At 37.9% G+C, this 19,298-nt stretch overlaps 1 protein-coding gene across 1 annotated transcript in view; it reads left to right on the top strand.

Moving 5' to 3' along the window:
- Positions 1 to 14,563, top strand: part of LOC139898824 (7-deoxyloganetin glucosyltransferase-like) — a 32,815-nt gene extending 18,252 nt beyond the window's left edge. The window contains exons 2-3 of the mRNA XM_071881607.1: positions 12,979 to 13,473; positions 14,075 to 14,563. Of these exons, the coding sequence (XP_071737708.1) occupies positions 12,979 to 13,473; positions 14,075 to 14,490 (911 nt within the window). The 3' untranslated portion in view covers positions 14,491 to 14,563. The remainder of the gene's footprint in view (positions 1 to 12,978; positions 13,474 to 14,074) is intronic.
- Positions 14,564 to 19,298: the final 4,735 nt, after the last annotated feature.

Genomic DNA, 19,298 nt, shown 5'->3' with positions numbered 1-19,298 from the left:
ACCAAAAATCTATCTAGGTTACTAAATTTTACCCCATCATCGCTGATACGAGTGAACTTTCTCCCACAAATAGGTATCTCAATAAGACTATTCCTAGTGATGAATTCATTAAAATTATCGGCACGGTTTTGATTAAATTGAGAATTCAAACGATCCGAACTAACTCTAACTTCGTTAAAGTCCTCACAAAGAAGCCATTTAGAATTGATGCTAAGTAGTAATTTTTCCATCAAATCCCACAATAACGTTTTATTACGATCGTTATGTGGCCCATAGACATTAACAATTGTCGAATCCTCCCCGGTTACCTTCCACTTCCCCCTAATTGCTATAAAAAATTCACTACTTGTATAACTCTCTACATCAAAAGAACTTTTATCCCATATTACTAGAAGCCCACCCGATTTACCCACCGCATCTTTTTGCAAAAACCCGAAATTAGAATCCCCCCATAAAGAATGAACCCAACTCCCCGGAACCGACTTACTTTTTGTTTCTTGAAAAACCGCAATACAAGGTCTTTCCTTGACACAAATACTACGCACCCACCCGAATTTCCCTTTAACCGCGAAACCTCTAACATTTAATGATAAAATCTTCATGGGAAACAAAAAACAAACGACTAAGGAAAGAGACAAAGGACGAACTTACGTTGGAATTGAGGTATGTAACATCCCGCCTTTTTCCGTTTACTTTTCCGTTTAACTATTTAAAGTCCGTTATATGATTATGACATCCCTCGTTAATACGCGTTTTAAAATATCTCGTTTAGGTAATTCACGCACCCGCAACCGAACTAGAGGGACCATTGTTGCCAAGAGAGCAAAGAGGTGACTAGGTCAACTAGTCAACCCTTCACTCTCATCCATTCATTTATTTCTTTTTCTTTTTCCTCTTTCTCTAACACTTTCACCAAATCTCTCAAACACCACTTCAAGGATTCATCATCCAAATCAAATCGAGCAAGCATCCATCTAAACAAATTGCATATTCGGAATCCTCTCATCTTCCTCTTCGATTCCATACCGATTTCATCAAGTTTGGGTAACTTTCTAAAATCACTAGATTTTGTGTTCTTGATGTTTTTAACTTATAAAAGTGTTAATTAGTGTCTATGGCTCAAGTCTAACATGAATATATGAATTGTATGCTCGATCTTGTTGTTTTGAAGTAACTAGCATGAACTTGAATTTTGGTGTGTTGTTCTTGAGTTTTGGATGATCATATGTTGTTAGATGTTAAAAGTTCATGTTCTAATTGTGTTCCTAGTATCACTAGCTTCAATTTGATGTGTAGGTTGCTTTAGAAAAGTTCATGAACTTGATTTATGATTTTGGTGAATTTGGGTTAGGGTTTGATGAACTTGAAATGGACTTTTGATGCATTGAATGCCATGGATTATTATTGGTAAGTGTTTAGTTGGATTGTATGCTTGATTACTTTCGAAACGGCATATCATTCATGTAAATTGGTTGCCCGAATCATTGAATTGCATTTATGAACTTGTATGCGGTTAATGTTAAGCATTAGATGCGGTTTTAGTTGTTGTAATAGGTAGATTGATTGATGAATTGTGTTTGGTTGTTTTCCTCGTCAAATTTCCTTCCCAACGGTATAAGATACTCGTCTTGATTGTTTGCGGATCATAAATGGTGATTGTTTGAAGTTAGGTTCGTGCATAAAACTTAAAAACTGCCAGAATTCTCTGCACAGGTAATGGCGCGGCGCGCCATATACCCGCGCGGCGCGCCAATGTGGTCTGTCCAACTTTGTCAATTTTCGAATAATGTTTGCTATGCTACGCACCTCCGATTCACACGTAACTTGTTCTAACATGCTCATACATGATTAAAAACCTCAGAAAAATAGTTCGGGACCCGACCCGAACGTGTTGACTTTTTCGTTGACTTTGACCGACCAAAGTTTGACTTTTTGTCAAACTTAACCAAATGACTATGCAACCTTCCTAACTTGTTTCTATACTTGTACCTTGCATGAAACTTGACAATTTGATTTCACATGATACATAATCGAGTCGTAACGAGCCGTAGGACTAATTGAACATCTTTGACCTATCGTGTTTACCGTTATTGATACGACCTATTTGTTTAGGTCAAGACTAGCACTATCCTTCGCACACGTTACTTTGTGAAGTACTTTTCATACGTGCACTCAAGGTGAGATCATAGTCCCACTTTTACTCTTTCGAACTTACATTTGGGATGAGAAAACATAAACGTTTCTTTTTACTAAGTGAACACAAGTACAGGAAAACAAACATTCTACATATGAGTTTGAACAAAAATCCTCAATTCGATTATCATTAGTTACACTTGCCGGGTGTAAGCGAGAACTTATGTTATATGGCCATATGGGTTTGACAAACCCTCATTCAAACGGTTCGCTACCGTTTACGAATGAAATGTATTTTCGAGAAACAGTGTATGTTCTAACACTATTGTGATGGGGTTCTATGGAAGGAATGTTAAGCATTGATAATTGGGTGCTCGTGAAATAAACTTTTGGAATGTATTACTATTATCTCATTGTTGCAAATCTTGTGGTTCACTTGTACTTACTTACTCAAACCTATGATTTCACCAACGTTTTCGTTGACAGATTTCTATGTTTTTCTCAGGTCCTTGAACAATACATGATACATGCTTCCGCTCATTATTTTGATACTTGCATTGGATGTCGTGTATACATGCATACATGGAGCGTCTTTTGGCTACGTTTAAATTGTGTCGCATAAGTTTCATTTGTACTTATAACTTTGTAACGTAACTTGTGGTGGAACTATTCTTGTGAAATTTGAACAATCTTTACATTTGAAATGAATGCGACATATCTTTTGGTCAAACGTTGTTTTAAAGACTTATGACCACGTAACGGTACCTAAGTAGACGGCGCCGTCAATGACGATTTTGTCGGGTCGCTACAGATGGTATCAGAGCGTTGGTTGTAGGGATTTAGAGTTCATTGGTGTCGACCCCGAGTCATAGGGTACATTAGTGAATCTAGACTACAACCGGCATATAGACCGAAGTAGGAACTACTTGACTATTTGTGCATTATACTCGAACTCTCCTATCATATCTAACTCTTATTCGATCTTGATATCACGTTGTTAAATTTGATTGACACGCCACCTTGACTTTATGAAGTAGTGTTAAATGCACATGTGAATCAGGGTAATATAATTTCCGTGATTATATTACAGTGGTTCACATGGACGTTCCGGCATTATGACATAAAGAATTTAAGGCGGGTTAAGGAAATTTTATCTTTATCCTTATTCCATATCACGGTTGGTATTATTGAGAATACTAACCAACGATATTCTTGTGTCTTGAAGGAACAATGCCTCTTCGCCGTGCGCCACGCCGTGAAACTCCCGAACAAGCTCTACAACGCATGATAGCCACCGCCGTAGATGCGGCCATGGCCGGTCACTCTTCCAACAACAATAACAATAACAACAATCACAACAACAACAACAACAACAACAACAACAATGGAGCCAGTAACTCAAACGAAGGGTGCTCCTACAAATCCTTCATGGGGTGCAAGCCTCACACTTTTGATGGAACCGGGGGACCGGTCGTGCTCACCCGATGGTTTGAGCAAACGGAAGCCGTCTTTAGCATAAGCGGTTGTCGGGACCAAGACAAGGTCAAATACTCCACTCACACCTTCGCCGGTGTCGCTCTTACATGGTGGAATACTTATGTACAATCGGTGGGTACCGATGAAGCTCATGCCCTCTCTTGGGCCGACTTGAGGGAAAAGATGATTGTCGAATATTTCCCTCGTGAAGAAACCCGAAGGCTCGAACAAGAGCTAAGAACTTTAAAGGCGATCGGAAATGATCTCAAGGCTTATAATCAACGATTTTCCGAACTAGCCTTGATGTGCCCAAATCTTGTGAACCCCGAAGCTTTAAGGGTTGAACTTTACATGGATGGCCTTCCAAAGAGTATCAAACACGGAGTAATGTCATCCAAACCCACTAATCATCAAGAAGCTTTGAACATGGCCCGCAAATTGATAGAAACGGTTGACGAAATCGTAGTTCCGGCACCTAAAGCCGAGGACAAGTCGGGTAACAACAAAAGAAAATGGGAAGCTCCCCAATCAAGCAACAACTTTGCCAAGAAATCTTTCACCTCCGACGGCAAGAAGGGTTATGCCGGAAATCTACCTCTTTGCAACAAATGCAACAAACATCACTTTGGCGAATGTAGTAAGATAATTTGCCATCGGTGCCAAGGAATTGGTCATAAGGCCAACGATTGTAAAAGTGCCACTCCCGTCGCTCGAAAGTGGCCCAATGCACCAAAGACGGGTACTTGTTACGAATGTGGCCAAACGGGCCATTATAGAAATGCATGCCCGAAGAGGAAAGATAACCCCAATACGCGCGGCCGAGCTTTCAACATCAACACCGAGGAAGCCCGAGATGATAATGAATTAGTCACGGGTACGTTTCTTCTCAACAATTCTTATGTCTCTTGCTTATTCGATTCGGGTGCCGATAAATGCTTTGTATCCAAGACTTTGACTCATTCTTTTAGCACTCCACCTCTTCCATTAGATACCACTTATACCATTGAAGTGGCTAACGGGAAACTATTAAGTGCCGACACATATTACCGGGGGTGTACGTTAAACATTTTGGGTAAGGAATTTGAAATTGACTTGATACCCATGGAACTAGGAAGCTTTGATGTAATAATCGGTATGAATTGGTTAGTCAAAACGAAATCTCACATCCTTTGTGATCTTAACGCAATCCGAATTCCTATCGAGAATGGTGAACCTTTGATTGTTTATGGCGATAAGAGTTGCACCAGACTCAACCTCGTTTCGTGCCTTAAAGTTAGAAAACTACTCCGTAAGGGTTGTTTTGCGATCCTTGCCCACGTTAAGAAAGTCGAGTCAGATGAGAAGCATATCGATAATGTGCCAATTGTTAGTGACTTTTCCGATGTATTTCCCGACGAATTGCCGGGTCTTCCACCTCATCGACCGGTAGAATTCCAAATCGATCTTATTCCGGGAGCCGCACCCGTAGCACGTGCACCGTATAGACTTGCTCCATCCGAAATGCAAGAATTGCAAAGTCAAATCCAAGAACTACTTGATCGTGATTTTATCCAACCTAGCCATTCACCTTGGGGTGCTCCGATTTTGTTTGTTAAAAAGAAAGACGGATCCCTACGAATGTGCATTGACTATCGTGAACTAAACAAATTGACGGTTAAGAATCGATATCCTCTCCCTCGCATCGATGACCTCTTTGATCAATTACAAGGGTCTTGTGTATATTCAAAAATCGATCTCCGCTCGGGTTATCATCAATTGAGGGTTAAGGGGGAAGATGTCTCCAAAACCGCTTTCCGGACTCGTTATGGTAGTTATGAATTCCTTGTCATGCCATTTGGTCTCACTAACGCACCGGCGGCGTTCATGGATCTTATGAACCGCGTGTGCAAACCGTATCTCGATAAATTCGTTATTGTGTTCATCGATGACATATTGATCTATTCTAAAAATGAAGAAGAGCACGAACAACATCTCCGACTTGTGCTTGAACTCTTGAGACAAGAACGACTTTATGCCAAATTCTCTAAATGTGAATTTTGGTTGAAGGAAGTTCAATTTCTTGGTCATGTTGTAAGTGATCAAGGTATTAAAGTCGATCCCACAAAAATCGAAGCCATTAGTAAATGGGAGACTCCTACTACTCCTACTCACATTCGTCAATTCTTGGGTCTCGCCGGGTACTATCGTAGATTCATCGAAAACTTCTCTTTGGTTGCACGTCCTCTAACCGCATTAACTCACAAGGGAAAGAAATTCATTTGGGCGACCGAGCAAGAATCCGCGTTTCAAATCTTGAAGACAAAGCTAACCACCGCTCCTATCTTGTCACTTCCCGAAGGCAATGATGATTTTGTTGTATATTGCGATGCCTCGAAACATGGTTTTGGGTGTGTATTGATGCAACGGAAGAAAGTCATTGCTTATGCCTCTCGACAACTAAAAATTCATGAACGAAATTACACGACTCATGATCTCGAACTCGGAGCCGTTGTCTTTGCACTTAAAATGTGGAGACACTATCTTTATGGAACCAAGAGTACTATCTTCACCGATCACAAAAGCCTTCAACACATCTTCGATCAAAAGCAACTAAACATGAGACAACGACGGTGGATTGAAACTTTGAACGATTACGATTGCGAGCTTCGTTACCATTCCGGGAAGGCAAACGTAGTAGCCGATGCCTTAAGTCGAAAAGAAAGAGCGGTGCCTCTTCGTGTCCGAGCCTTAAACATCACCATCCACACAAACCTTAATAGCCAAATTCGGGTAGCCCAAGATGAGGCTCTCAAGGGTGAAAACCTTTCACACGAGCTCTTGAACATTCTCGTCTCTCGATTCGAAATTAGGGAGACCGGACTCCGATATTACGCCGGAAGGATTTGGGTGCCTAGTTATGGGGACCTACGAAGCCTTATTTTAGATGAAGCTCATAAGTCACGATACTCGATTCACCCCGGTGCCAATAAGATGTACCACGACCTTAAACAACTATATTGGTGGCCGAACATCAAAAGGGACGTAGCTACTTATGTTTCCAAGTGTTTGACATGTTCCAAAGTCAAAGCCGAACACCAAAGACCGTCCGGACTACTTCAACAACCCGAGATCCTGCAATGGAAGTGGGAAAGAATAACGATGGATTTTATCACCAAGCTACCAAAAACGACGGGCGGTTATGATACCATTTGGGTTATTGTTGACCGTCTCACCAAATCCGCACACTTCCTTGCCATGAAAGAAACGGACAAAATGGAGAAACTTGCACAACTTTACATTAAGGAGATCGTAGCCCGACACGGTGTACCTTTATCGATTATCTCCGACCGAGATGGCCGTTTCGTTTCTAGATTTTGGCGTACATTGCAAGAAGCGTTGGGAACGCGTTTAGACATGAGCACCGCATATCATCCTCAAACCGATGGACAAAGCGAACGTACAATTCAAACCTTAGAGGACATGTTACGAGCTTGCGTGGTTGATTTTGGAAAAGCTTGGGACAAGCACTTACCTCTCGCCGAGTTCTCTTACAACAATAGTTATCACGCGAGTATTAAAGCCGCACCTTTTGAAGCGCTATATGGCCGAAAATGTCGTTCACCTCTTTGTTGGGCCGAGGTAGGCGACGTGCAAATCACCGGACCCGAACTCATTCACGAAACCACCGAGAAGATCGTACAAATCCGAGATAGGCTTCGGACGGCCCGGAGTCGTCAAAAGAGTTATACCGACAAATGACGCAACGACCTCGAATTTCAAGTCGGTGACTGAGTAATGTTAAAAGTCGCACCTTGGAAGGTGTAACTCGCTTTGGGAAACGCGGGAAGCTAAATCCGCGGTATATTGGTCCTTTCGAAATCTTGGAGCGTATTGGAACCGTTGCTTATCGTTTAGATCTTCCGCCTCAATTGAACTCCGTTCATCCTACCTTCCATGTATCTAACTTGAAAAAGTGTCTTGCCGAACCCGATATCATCATCCCTCTCGAGGAACTTACTATTGATGACAAACTTCATTTTGTGGAGGAACCGGTTGAAATTGTGGACACCTCCGTCAAGACATTAAAACAAAGCCGAATCCCAATTGTCAAGGTTCGTTGGAATGCCAAAAGAGGACCCGAGTTTACTTGGGAAAGGCAAGATCAAATACAAAAGAAATACCCTCACTTATTCCCGATTCCGGAAACACAAAATGTCGAGGAAGAAACAACAACTACTACGCCTACTTAAATTTCGGGACGAAATTTCTTTTAAGGAGTAGGTAATGTAACATCCCGCCTTTTTCCGTTTACTTTTCCGTTTAACTATTTAAAGTCCGTTATATGATTATGACATCCCTCGTTAATACGCGTTTTAAAATATCTCGTTTAGGTAATTCACGCACCCGCAACCGAACTAGAGGGACCATTGTTGCCAAGAGAGCAAAGAGGTGACTAGGTCAACTAGTCAACCCTTCACTCTCATCCATTCATTTATTTCTTTTTCTTTTTCCTTTTTCTCTAACACTTTCACCAAATCTCTCAAACACCACTTCAAGGATTCATCATCCAAATCAAATCGAGCAAGCATCCATCTAAACAAATTGCATATTCGGAATCCTCTCATCTTCCTCTTCGATTCCATACCGATTTCATCAAGTTTGGGTAACTTTCTAAAATCACTAGATTTTGTGTTCTTGATGTTTTTAACTTATAAAAGTGTTAATTAGTGTCTATGGCTCAAGTCTAACATGAATATATGAATTGTATGCTCGATCTTGTTGTTTTGAAGTAACTAGCATGAACTTGAATTTTGGTGTGTTGTTCTTGAGTTTTGTATGATCATATGTTGTTAGATGTTAAAAGTTCATGTTCTAATTGTGTTCCTAGTATCACTAGCTTCAATTTGATGTGTAGGTTGCTTTAGAAAAGTTCATGAACTTGATTTATGATTTTGGTGAATTTGGGTTAGGGTTTGATGAACTTGAAATGGACTTTTGATGCATTGAATGCCATGGATTATTATTGGTAAGTGTTTAGTTGGATTGTATGCTTGATTACTTTCGAAACGGCATATCATTCATGTAAATTGGTTGCCCGAATCATTGAATTGCATTTATGAACTTGTATGCGGTTAATGTTAAGCATTAGATGCGGTTTTAGTTGTTGTAATAGGTAGATTGATTGATGAATTGTGTTTGGTTGTTTTCCTCGTCAAATTTCCTTCCCAACGGTATAAGATACTCGTCTTGATTGTTTGCGGATCATAAATGGTGATTGTTTGAAGTTAGGTCCGTGCATAAAACTTAAAAACTTCCAGAATTCTCTGCACAGGTAATGGCGCGGCGCGCCATATACCCGCGCGGCGCGCCAATGTGGTCTGTCCAACTTTGTCAATTTTCGAATAATGTTTGCTATGCTACGCACCTCCGATTCACACGTAACTTGTTCTAACATGCTCATACATGATTAAAAACCTCAGAAAAATAGTTCGGGACCCGACCCGAACGTGTTGACTTTTTCGTTGACTTTGACCGACCAAAGTTTGACTTTTTGTCAAACTTAACCAAATGACTATGCAACCTTCCTAACTTGTTTCTATACTTGTACCTTGCATGAAACTTGACAATTTGATTTCACATGATACATAATCAAGTCGTAACGAGCCGTAGGACTAATTGAACATCTTTGACCTATCGTGTTTACCGTTATTGATACGACCTATTTGTTTAGGTCAAGACTAGCACTATCCTTCGCACACGTTACTTTGTGAAGTACTTTTCATACGTGCACTCAAGGTGAGATCATAGTCCCACTTTTACTCTTTCGAACTTACATTTGGGATGAGAAAACATAAACGTTTCTTTTTACTAAGTGAACACAAGTACAGGAAAACAAACATTCTACATACGAGTTTGAACAAAAATCCTCAATTCGATTATCATTAGTTACACTTGCCGGGTGTAAGCGAGAACTTATGTTATATGGCCATATGGGTTTGACAAACCCTCATTCAAACGGTTCGCTACCGTTTACGAATTAAATGTATTTTCGAGAAACAGTGTATGTTCTAACACTATTGTGATAGGGTTCTATGGAAGGAATGTTAAGCATTGATAATTGGGTGCTCGTGAAACAAACTTTTGGAATGTATTACTATTATCTCATTGTTGCAAATCTTGTGGTTCACTTGTACTTACTTACTCAAACCTATGATTTCACCAACGTTTTCGTTGACAGATTTCTATGTTTTTCTCAGGTCCTTGAACAATACATGATACATGCTTCCGCTCATTATTTTGATACTTGCATTGGATGTTGTGTATACATGCATACATGGAGCGTCTTTTGGCTACGTTTAAATTGTGTCGCATAAGTTTCATTTGTACTTATAACTTTGTAACGTAACTTGTGGTGGAACTATTCTTGTGAAATTTGAACAATCTTTACATTTGAAATGAATGCGACATATCTTTTGGTCAAACGTTGTTTTAAAGACTTATGACCACGTAACGGGACCTAAGTAGACGGCGCCGTCAATGACGATTTTGTCGGGTCGCTACAAGGTAGACCACCTCAATCCGATTTTTTCGCCATAACTTTTGACATCCTCACTATTGAGTGATTTTGTTCTTCCATCATCATTTTTCTTCTTCGGGATGTTTTTTTCACCTCTTGAAATTACCACCCTTCTTCTCCCAATCTTCCCACATGTTCGACAATTATACGCATTACTTTTATTACATTTAGAATCACATTTACTTTTGTTTTTCAGTCTCATAATTCTCGTAGCAGCCATGCAATTGGACATAGCTACCACATAACAGTCGCTACAATATGACACCTAAGTCGTCCCTTTTTTACTTGCTTTTGATTTCTTTCTTTCGTTTCTTGGAGGTCTGACGTTATACGTATCATCACCAATAGTGTTATCATCTTCTGAACATGAAAAAGCTGCACCAGATGTCAAATCCTTATGTCCCTTTTCCGGATCTTTTATTGAGTTGGAAGCACGATTGTTTGTTTTTGACCTAGCCCGAATATCATCAACATTATCTTTTCCTGGACTTAAATTATTTCGATCATTCTTGGGCCCAACAGACTTTGGCCCATCACTCATATTTTCATTTGTAATCGGGCTGTTATCTTTTCCTGGACTTAAATTATTTCGAACATTCTTGGGCCCAACAGACTTTGGCCCATCACTCATATTTTCATTTGTAATCGGGCTGTGGGGCATATTAGGTTCCATCCGAACATTAATTACTGGAGGAGAATAAATATTTGATTGGTCCACCTCATCACATGTATCTCTTTCATCATTTAGATTAGGGTTACCTCTTTCTACATCATTAAAATCTTCGTTGGGACCTTCAGAATTTCCGTTACCCAACCCTTGTGTTTCCCCAACAAAATCCTCATTATTATAATTGTTGACATCACGTTCCCCAATGTTACCAGACTCCTCATCTTCCAAATTCAAACCCTGAGATACCGCCGGAGAAATTACTTCTACCGAAATATTAGACTCTGGACCCTTACCGTCACCGGAAAATTTTGAATCTTCATTATCATCATCATCGCTGATAAGGACACCATTGAACAGGCTAAATTCATCATCATCTGGGGATTTATCATCATCCAAATCACTGGGAATATCATCAGATTCGATGAAATCCGAATCACTGTAGTATGAAGAATTCTCATAATAACATCTATGACACTCATGTTTACAACCCCGATCAACATTATACGAAATTTTATCAGACTTCTTAATCTCCTTGACCTCTTCATTAACATTAACAAAATAAACCTTGGATTTGTAAATTAACTTCAACGAATCTTTAACAATTTCGGGTTCGCGTAACTTGACGAATACCCTACCATTCATCAAAGATTGATTACCATTTATGGAGCAATTTTCGAACAGATAAACCACCCCGTACCACTCAGCGATTGATTTGAAAGTGTTATCAGACCAGCATGGTAATGGGACACCACTGATGGATAACCATGCCATTCGATTTTCCGGCCAAGAAGAGAAATCCCATTTACTTATTTTGTGTAACCATTTATTAAGAGAAAGCTTACCATCAATCGCATTTTTCACTGCCTCTAATGAAGATAGGATCAACATGACACCCAGATTCCCCAACCTTTTCACTTCCACGTTTGAATACCCTTCTGCTTGCAGGATCGAATCAAGATTCTCTAAAATAGACGGATTCTTTGCCTCAGCAACAATTGCCCTATTCAGTAATTCATTGTTTTCGATACACCAGTTGTCACCAATTTCAGCTGCTTTATCCTTCTGTTTTACTTCAACATCGTTTTCACATCTTCTCTTCCTCATATCATTAAGCGAATCCCGTAGATCTTTCCTCATATCATTTAAAGAGTCACGCAAGTCTTTCCTATCCCGACCCAGAACATCAGTGAACGAACGACCATCATGAAATTTATTTGCATTAAAGCCATTGAAACCCATGTTGGTACTTGGGATATTACGGTTTAGTGGAGGAAAAGGATTGTTTTTTGGTGCCCTAACAGTCGCCATGAAGACCTTGATTTTGAACTCTTCAGATTCATTAAATTTGATCTTATCAAGCGACTGCAGCAACCTGGAAGTGTCAGTAACGTCTGCAAACCTTACAAAAGCGAACTTTTTCCCATTTTGCAATCGTTTTCCAGGAACAAAGACATCCCTAACCGACCCAAATTGTTTGAAAATTTTCCAAAACTCCACGATTTTGAAATCCTCCGGGAAATTGAAGAACATGTATGACGTCAATCGATTTCGGTTTAACCACCCGCTGCTATAGTTCTCATAGTTGTCGTTGTGCCGCCCTCGTACTCGTTCTGTGCCCGCCCTTGTCGTGCCGAACCTCGCTCCTACACTTTCTCTCTCTTGTTTTTCTCTCTCACACATTCTCTCTCCTCGTAATTCCTTTTTTATCAATTGGTACCATGATGATCTTCGAATCTTTTTTTTTTTGTATTATTATTATTTTTTTTAAAGGAAAGGCGGTACTAGGGAGGTGGTGGCCCGCTTACAAAATTGTGTTATTAGTATAATATTTATATTTATTTATATTTATATTTATATTTATTTATATTTATATTTATATTTATAATATTTAAAGGTAAAAAATGTATATCTTAGTCGCCCACCCTAATGACAGTCATTGTAGAACACTAGAACTTATCCATTTCGTCCAAAGAAGAAAAAAAAAAAAAAAAAAAAAAAAAAAAAAAAAAAAACTCAATCTCCGCCCCTAATAATTAGGATGAAATGAAGCCACATCACCTTGATATCTCCTTTAAGTAGATCCCCCATTCTCGTTCTTATTTGGTAGTTCCCGTTTAAGCCTAAGTACTTTTCCTTTATGTAGATCATGCTGACTTAACCAATGGCTACTTGGACACCATCATTGAATGCATACCTAGCATGAAAGGCTTACGTTTAAAGGACATGCCAGCTTTCATAAGAACCACAAATCCAGATGATATCATGATTAATTTTATTATCAGAGAAACTAAAAGAACAAGTAAAGCTAGGGCATTAATACTCAACACCTTTGATGACCTGGAATACGATGTGTTGAAAGAGCTCTCATCTATTTATCCTCAAGTGTACTCAATTGGACCTTTAAATACTCTTGTAAACAAATTGGTTAACAATGATATGCAATTGTTGGGTTCTAGTCTATGGAAAGAAGAGACGGAATGCCTGCAGTGGCTCGACTCGAAACAAGTTAATTCGGTTGTTTACATAAATTTTGGAAGCATAACTGTCATGACACCCCAACAACTAGTCGAGTTTTCATGGGGACTTGCTAATAGTAACCAGACGTTCTTGTGGGTTATTCGACCGGATTTGGTTTCAGGTACAAGTGTAAATGAGATGAGTCGAACTCGAGTAGGCTTGAGTACACTCTCTTAAAAAACGGTAAGTTTGAGAGCGAGTTTGAGCTCGGCTCGTTTGATATTATACAAGTTCGAGCGAGACTCGAGTTCGACTCGTTTATATTACTGAATTATAAAGTTATTTATATTACTAATATAATCAGAATTCATAGTATATTATTTGATTATATAAATAAACGGCTTAACAGCAGTGGCGGAACTTAAACCCGAATATAGATAGGGTGGGTGCAAAAACTTAATAAATTTTTCATTGTCAGCGGGTAAACATCAATAAAAACCTTATTTTTTATTAAAAAAAAAAAACTAGTGTAATTTTTTTTTTCAAATCGAGTCCCTACCCGTATTGGCGTATTCACTAGCATCTGCCACTGCTCGTGAGCATGTTTGAGCTTGGTATGAGATGTTCGAGCTCAAGTTCGTTTACTGATTAAACGATCTTCAGATAGTGTTCAAGCTCATGCTCTACGCTTGACTCAAATGGACTTTTTAATGTGTCAATTTATATGTGCAAGAACCCTTCAAAATATGAACTTTATTCATTTACACCCCTAAAATTTTCAGGTGATTCATCAATGCTGCCACCTGAATTCGTGGAGGCAACCAAAGATAGATCAATGTTTGCAAGTTGGTGCCCTCAAGAAAAAGTTCTTAACCACCCATCAATTGGAGGGTTCTTGACGCACTGTGGGTGGAACTCGACCCTCGAGAGTATATCATGTGGGATCCCCATGATTTGTTGGCCGTTTTTTGCTGAACAACAAACGAATTGTTGGTATATTTGTAATCAGTGGGGTATTGGAATTGAGATGGACGATGATGTCGATAGAAAACAGGTTGAAAAGCTTGTGAAGATTTTAATGGCAGAGAAAAAAGGTGAAGAATTGAGAGAAAGAGCAAGAGTTTGGAAGAAAAAGGCAGAGTCTTCATCATCTTGGTTGAACATAGACAAGTTGATCGACCAAATTCTTCTTATATAATTAGTTATGGAGTTGTAACTTTAGACTATTTGTGAATGCAACATAATATAATCTTAACCGAAAATTGAATTAATAGAATATTCAGTTATATATAAATATGTCTGGATCGTACATTTTTTTTTTAAATCAATGATCTTAATTTCACTCACAAAACAAATTTATGCATTTTCACCAACGTATATTTACCCCTATACTTGAAGCCACGATGTCATGGATTATACTTTGTGCTAAAATTTTATGTTTTGATGACTTTCTTTACTTGAGAGTGTTTCACTCTGGGTAAAGAAATGACTTGTTTTTATTCTCGGAGAATGATTGTTTACATCTCACCTCCTCTATACACCACTCATGTGGTATTGAGTTTTGTTGTTGTTGTTGTTGTTGTTGTTGTTGTTGTTGTTGTTGTTGTTGTGTGATTAAATATCACAAAATGAAAAGCCTAATCGGATTAGCTCAAAATAGCCCAAAAAGAAGCCCCATATAGGAAAATCAAAAAAGCCGAACATGATGCTTAAACATAAAATGTACACAAATAATCCATCACATAGTTGGAAGCCTCGCAGTTCAGATATATATTAACTACAAAACCTAATTTACGACTAAGCCCAATAATAAAAACTCATACGAAAACCTTTAAGTAAACCAAATACCACTAAGACTATTAAGCCCAATAAAACAAACATTTAAAAATACTGCCCCATAGTCCAAACGAGTTGAAGAACCGTCGCTTAGCGGCGGGAAACGTTTTTGATATATTCGATAAATAAAAAGGATTATAGTCTTCTTCAAAGGGCTTCAAGTCTCACAAGGGTAAATCGATAGTTGAGTAATCCGTTTGGTTTGGTAGTTTGGCTCGATTGTTAGCTGGTTATTTTGTTATTTTTTTAGTAGTTTCCTTTGTTTCGTTGTGATGTATATGGTTTTAGTTTTTAGCATTTTAGCTCATGATGTGTTGCTTGTTGGTTTGGCTAGCTTTTGTCTAGGTCGGATTGTTATCGTGAGCCATGATGCATACAGCTTGTACCTTCGTCTAGTCTTTTTTTCTTTTCCTCGGAAAATGGCTCGTTCTATATAGTTCTCGTTTTTCGCCACCAAGAAAAAAGATAAAAATAAAAGAAACTATAAATTAAATTAATGCTGCGGAGCACTAAATCAACCTTTAGTTGTTTGGTTGTTTAGTTAGGATATCGACTAAAATTAAGTTAATGTTGACGAGCACTAAATTTATTTTTAGTTGTTTAGTTTGGATATTCGAAGAACACTAATTATTAATTTCATTTTTACGTATAATCGTATAAAGTATTACGGAGTATAAATTTATTTATATTATTAAATTATAAAATGTAAATATAAATATAAATTTTCTTCTGGTGGCCACTTTTTCTATCACGTGTTACGTGCGTCAATTTGCGTTTGGGTTCCAACTCTCATTGCAACGTCTAGAAAGCGTACAGTGTACTCCAGCTGTGAACAGTTTTTAAAGGTCGTTTCTTTACTTATCCGCCCAATTTTACTCGTATTCGTTGATTTTCTTTTCAACGTACAAAAGGGCTGTAAATGAACTGTATTGTACTCCTAGTTCTTATGTTTGTTACATGTTGCAGTATCCATTGTCGTTTTATAAGCATTTAAATTGTTACGGAGTATTTCGCTATTTTGTGTTGTTTCATTATAAGTGTTTGTTTTATTTTTTAATCAAGCAAAAAAGACTTAAATAAGTACAAATAATATTTAATTTGTAAAAATGTACTAATTAAATTTTTTTTATAAAATCGTATGTCTAGTTGAAATGGACACTTCAATTATCTAGGGTGAAAGTGCTACGGAGTAATTCTTTATGGTAGTAACTAGTAAGAGTAATCCACAAGTTTTCTCTTCTAAAATTAAGCATATATACTGTATAATACATAATCTCAAAATTGTACCCCCTATTTCGAGTTGTAAAAAATTATCACTCGATCCAATGTATTTTTATCCGATTCATAATAAATATGAAAAATTTTAATGAATATAAATACGAATATGGATGAACCTAAATAAATATTATTATAGATGAATTTTTTTTATCCATTAACATATGAATTAACAACCGAAATACATACATAATTACATAAATATAGTTTTATGCAAATACATTTACTATTACAAATGCATTTACCGTTACAGATACGTTTTGATTGCATCTATACAATAAATTAACTAATATATTATAATTAAATACTTATCCAGGGACGCTGTTACTTGTGGGCAGGGTGGGGAACCCGGCCCCAGTCGATTTTGAAATTTTAGTGGAAAATTTTTAGATTTTTCGACTTTGCCCCCAGTATAATTTTTTTGCTCCAAAACCTTCAAATTTTGCCCAAAATTTTCATCAAAACCTTCAAATTTTGCCCACAAACATTCAAATTTTGTCCAAAAACCTCTATATTTTGTCTAAAAACCTTCACTTTTTGCCTCAAAACCTCCATATTTTGCCCAAAAAAGTCGTTACGGTTTTAAAATTTTGTTCGCCCCCGGTGGAAAAAAAATCATGCTTCCGCCACTGTGTATATCTAATTAAATAAATATACAAATTACACATTTAATCTGGCATAATTCATGTTTAATAATAAATTTAACAAATTGTGTTATATTCATGACAAAGGTTACACGTTCTTATGAATAGATTCAAACTATGTCATATTATATTATATTCTCGACAAAATTTTCACTCGAGAATCAAAAGAAGATACTCTAAACGCAACATCTGGGGACTTAGTATTAACGGGGTATAGTGTGAGGACCCAATCGATATTAAAGAGGAAGCCTTCAACCATTTCAAGTCTCAATTCAAGAAACATTCGAACTAATTTACTCGGGTTTGATCAGTCAGCAGTTTTAGAAGTAGCGTTCTCAGAAAGTGAATTTTTCGAAGCAATTAAGGAGTGTAGTTGTTCGAAAGTGTCGGGCCCTGACGGTTTCAACCTTAAATTCTTTAAGCAGAATTGGGAATTAATCAAAGAAGACCTTATTAATGCGCTCAATTGGTTTAGGGATAAGTGTGAGATCTCAAATGGTTGTAACGCCTCCTTCGTCACTCTTGTTCATAAAAATCCGGATTTGTTAGGTTTGAGTGATTTTCGCCCTATTAGTGTTAACGGTAGCTACTATAAAATCCTAGCTAAGATACTTTCTATACGAATTCGTAAAGTCATTGCCAACTTAAACGGAAGAGAACAAAATGCATTCCTAAAAAGTGGATACATCTTGGATGATGCGCTCATAGCCAACGAAGCCATCGATTTCCTTAGAAAGAATAAGAAGAAAAGCCTTATTTTCAAAGATGATTTCGAGAAGGCCTTTGATAGCGTAACTTGGGAATTTCTTTTAGAAATGATGAAAAGAATGGTGTTGGGGGAGAATGTGGGTTAATGTGGGATTATGCTTAATGACAATAGTAATCTTAACCCATAAAGTGTTTTGATGATGACATATGCACATAACTAAAGGTGATGGTAGACATCTTGACATAAATATACAAGTTCACTAATCCACACTTAGTCTAGCAAAAGACCAAAAACAAATAAAGCTTAAAATAAAAACTGAGCTACACGGTTAGGGCCAAGGTCGACCGCAGGTCAGACTGTGGAGACATGCACCAAGATTTATGAAATCTGGGCTGCACGATCGACTCCACGGCTGACCGTGGATGTAATCTTTCAAAGGGATAGAAGGATTGAGTTTGTTGTCTAAGGAGAAGTACAAGGTTGTAAATCGGATCTCCACTGGATTTGGAGAAAGGTGCGTAGTGAAGTAAAAATCTCGATTAGTGAATTTGGGAGTGGATTAAGGTGGATTAGTTAACATCCACCTGAACCACTATAAATCCTTGTATTTATGTTCTTTACTTTACATTCAGCACTATTACAAACATAAACACACCACACAATGGTTTGAGTTGATTAATGTGATCAAGTATTATTCAAATCTTATTGATCATCGAAAAAGATTTAAAAATCATATTAAGTAACTATTCACCCCCCTCTAGTTACTTACAAATGGGGTTTGGTGAAAGGTGGAGAAAATGGATTCATGCATGTCTTAAATCGGATTTGATTTATGTTCTTGTCAATGGATCTCCTACAAGTGAATTTAATATTGAGGGTGGGCTTAGATAAGGGATCTGATGTCTCCATTTCTTTTTATCATAGCCGCAGAGGGCCTTAATCTTCTTACAAAAAATGCGGTAGATTGTGGTTTGTTTAAAGGTGTTGAAATCGAGGCGGATAAAATATCGGTGTCACACCTCCAATATGCGGATGACACTATTTTTCTTGGAGATTGAAAGCGTTAGAATTTTTGTAACCTTATGAAATTGCTTATTTGCTTCGAGAAGGTTTTGGGTTTGAAGATCAATTTTCATAAAAGCATAATCTATGGGGTGGGAGTTGCTTCGAGTGAACTTGGGTATATGGCAAATAGATTTGGGTCAAAGTTGGTGATTTCCCAATTACCTATTTAGGGATTCTAATTGATCGGAATATGAATAGTATAGAAAATTGGAATCCTGTAATAGAAAAATTTAAAGCACGCCTTGCGGATTGGAAAGCTTGAATGGTCTCATTTGGTGGAAGGTTGAGGCAAATCAAAACAATACTTAGTAGTATACCGTTATATTAGTTCTCCCTCTTTTGTGCTCCCGTGAGTGTGATTAAAAGTCTTGAAAGTATTCGTAGAAAATTCTTTTGGGGCGGGTCGGGTGAGTGTTCAAAAATGTCAAGGGTCAAATGGGAAGACTCTCTTTTGCCCTATGGTGAAGGAAGTCTTAA

This window comes from Rutidosis leptorrhynchoides, chromosome 3 (assembly GCF_046630445.1).
Source record: "Rutidosis leptorrhynchoides isolate AG116_Rl617_1_P2 chromosome 3, CSIRO_AGI_Rlap_v1, whole genome shotgun sequence".
Classification (NCBI taxonomy): Eukaryota; Viridiplantae; Streptophyta; class Magnoliopsida; order Asterales; family Asteraceae; genus Rutidosis; species Rutidosis leptorrhynchoides.
Note: the sequence above shows the minus strand (reverse complement) of the source record. Positions and strands in the feature narration are given on the sequence as shown.